The sequence below is a fragment of the Cajanus cajan genome, chromosome 10, assembly GCF_000230855.2.
Source record: "Cajanus cajan strain Asha chromosome 10, NIPB_CcT2T_4, whole genome shotgun sequence".
NCBI lineage: Eukaryota > Viridiplantae > Streptophyta > Magnoliopsida > Fabales > Fabaceae > Cajanus > Cajanus cajan.
In genome coordinates, this window is record NC_138526.1 from 35,564,260 (window position 1) to 35,566,709 (window position 2,450).

The 2,450-nt window shown below is 34.7% G+C and overlaps 1 protein-coding gene across 1 annotated transcript; it reads right to left on the reverse strand.

Moving 5' to 3' along the window:
* Nucleotides 1–2,210, reverse strand: LOC114915134 (isoprene synthase, chloroplastic-like). Its single transcript, XM_083064826.1, has 5 exons — nucleotides 1,527–2,210; nucleotides 950–1,328; nucleotides 626–850; nucleotides 355–493; nucleotides 1–279 (listed from the first exon to the last, which is right to left on the reverse strand). The coding sequence occupies exons 1-5, from the start codon at nucleotides 1,768–1,770 to the stop codon at nucleotides 1–3; spliced, it is 1,266 nt and encodes a 421-aa protein (XP_082920952.1). The 5' UTR covers nucleotides 1,771–2,210.
* Between the last annotated feature and the right edge of the window lie 240 nt (nucleotides 2,211–2,450).

A 2,450-nucleotide genomic window follows, 5' to 3' on the forward strand; every position in this document is an offset into this window, starting at 1 on the left:
TTAAAAATAAAAATTAAAAATAAGATTTCCGACGGAAAATTCCGTCGAAAATTTTCGACGGAATAATCCGTCGAAAATTTCTGATGGAATATTCTGTCGAAAATTTTCCTTAAAAATTTCCGACGGAATTGTTTTTCCGACTAAGAAGTACGAATGAATAAGAAGAACCCCACCTCCGACCGATATCCATGCAGTATCAAGGAACTCCTTGAATGGTGGAATGACTTTGTTGGGAAAACATCTTGCTTCATGAATGTATACCTTGCACAAATCTATCCACTGCCAAATAATCAAGTCATCATTTTACTTTTACTTTTACTCATAGTCAATAATTTGTTATACTGCATTACTCACAGCTTTTTTGAGGTAAGGAAGACAATTTATGCCCCGTTCCTTAAAGATGTCATAAGCCATCACATTAACAGCGTTATAGAGGGTTAGGAAGCTCAATTTCAATTTGTCTGGAAGAGAATTTATGGCATCCATGTCCCATCTGATGCACATGTACATGTATACCAAATTATGTTAACTCGGATCGGACTAAAAAATATATATAGAAACATCAAAATTTGTAAACTAAAAACTAAAATAAACTTTCTCTTCAATTTATATCAGTTGAACAAACCTCACTACAGCATCTGTGAAGATCTCCATTTCATCCAAAGTGCCGTATATATCGTACGCATCATCTATGATTATGGTTAGCATCACCTCTTTAGTGATTTCGTTACAACTACTAGAAAATTGAGACTCATCAGGGATCATTGCCACCGCCCAAAAGTAGCATTCCACTAGTCTATTTCGAAAAAAATTCACTTTGCTTATGATGCCAATGTCCTTCGTCCACCACCTAAATAACAACACATTAATATAAATATATATAACTTTGCACGTCATTTATTTAAACAATGAATAATTATTTTTTTCCTTTTCTGTTTCCTCTTCTTACCTTGACGCTTCTTTTAGTTCTTTTTGATATGTTGATTGAACCATGTTGAAATCCAGCTTTGCTAGCTCTAACAATGAGCGATGATGCGGTTCCATTTTAGTGTATGTGTCAAAATACCGTCGTGCCTCTAATCTTGCAAAGCATTGGTGATATGGAAGCCCCTCCAAGACATGCCTAACTTGTTCTCCCAGTTCCCCCTCTATTCCCTCTTTCATTAAGTTCATGAGATGTGTTCTTGAAAACTCATTTGCCTTCTCCCAGAGACTTTCTCCTTCAAAGGCCAAGTAAGATGCTTCATAAAGACTCAACAATCCTTGCACATCTTCGCTAATGTCAGCCTTGAAATTTCCCTCTTCATCTTGGAAACTCTTAAACACATCTGCACCTCACATAATCATGCATCTTAATAGAATGAAAGTTCTTAAAGTATGAGTAATAATTAAAGAGGTTACCTACGATGCTCACTATTAAAAAGAGTAAGATTTTATAATATTAGAAAATATTTTTTATATACTTCTCAATAAATTATTTCACAGTTTTAACACTTTCACTAATTAAATAGAGGTTGAAATTAGACCTTGGGAGACATCAAAGCCATGTTCTCTAAGAATTCGGAAAAGGAGAGCAGTATCGTGAAGACTTTTCTGTGACTGGTCTTTGAAGTATTCTGTTGAAACAATCATTTGAAGAGCTTTGTTTATATCATCTTCGAACCTGTGAACCAGCCCCAACCGGTGAACGTCCTCAATGAATTCAACTAAGCTTCGAGGCTCCATGTCCGTACTATTAATCGAAACTCGTACAATCTCCTCAAGCTTCATTGCTCTCTCTTGCACTGTTTTAACCTACGTACGTGCATGAATCACATTAATTAATAATATATCCAACAGCAAAACAATCAATTCTTACAAACTCATATTTATCTGCATAGGTTAGGCCTTGCATATGTTTAACAATAAAAGAAAACAAATATGAATGAAAGATAATTAGAGGAACGAAGACAAAGTGGCAGAAAGTGAAAATTAAATATAAAGTTAATTACCGCAAGAGGATTTCCCAGAGACTGGAGAATTTCAGGGGTCCAAATATCGGGCGTGTAATTTGCTGAAAGTCTATTTTCTTTTAATGATGACTGGGAATCCTGTTTGGTAGCAGCACAAACGAGTTTGTCAAATCTATTGAGAAATTTGGCATTAACATGTCTATGGTGCACTTGAACACTTGATCTACATGGAACTTCATCTACAGTATGTGATGCAGATGCAGATGTATAGATGTTTAGAGATGTGCATGCCTCTCTCTCTCTTATATAGTCGTATAACCTCGAGCCAAAACAAACAAGACAGCTACGACTTTTAAGAATTCAGTCAATTTTCTCTCTAACCAAAAACTTAATTTCTCATAATCCTTCCATATTTTATTAATTTTTAAAAAATACAATCTACATACTGGTCTTAATAACTATGCTAAAAGTTTTTTAAGGTTTAAAAAAATAAGCTGT

Coding starts and splice junctions, on each gene's coding strand:
- LOC114915134 (XM_083064826.1), bottom strand. CDS start 1,770: ATGAAGCTTGAGGAGATTGTACGAGTTTCGATTAATAGTACGGACATG. Junction 494..625: donor TTCACAGATGCTGTAGTGAG/GTTTGTTCAACT, acceptor CATGTGCATCAG/ATGGGACATGGATGCCATAA. Junction 280..354: donor TTCCTTACCTCAAAAAAGCT/GTGAGTAATGCA, acceptor ATTATTTGGCAG/TGGATAGATTTGTGCAAGGT.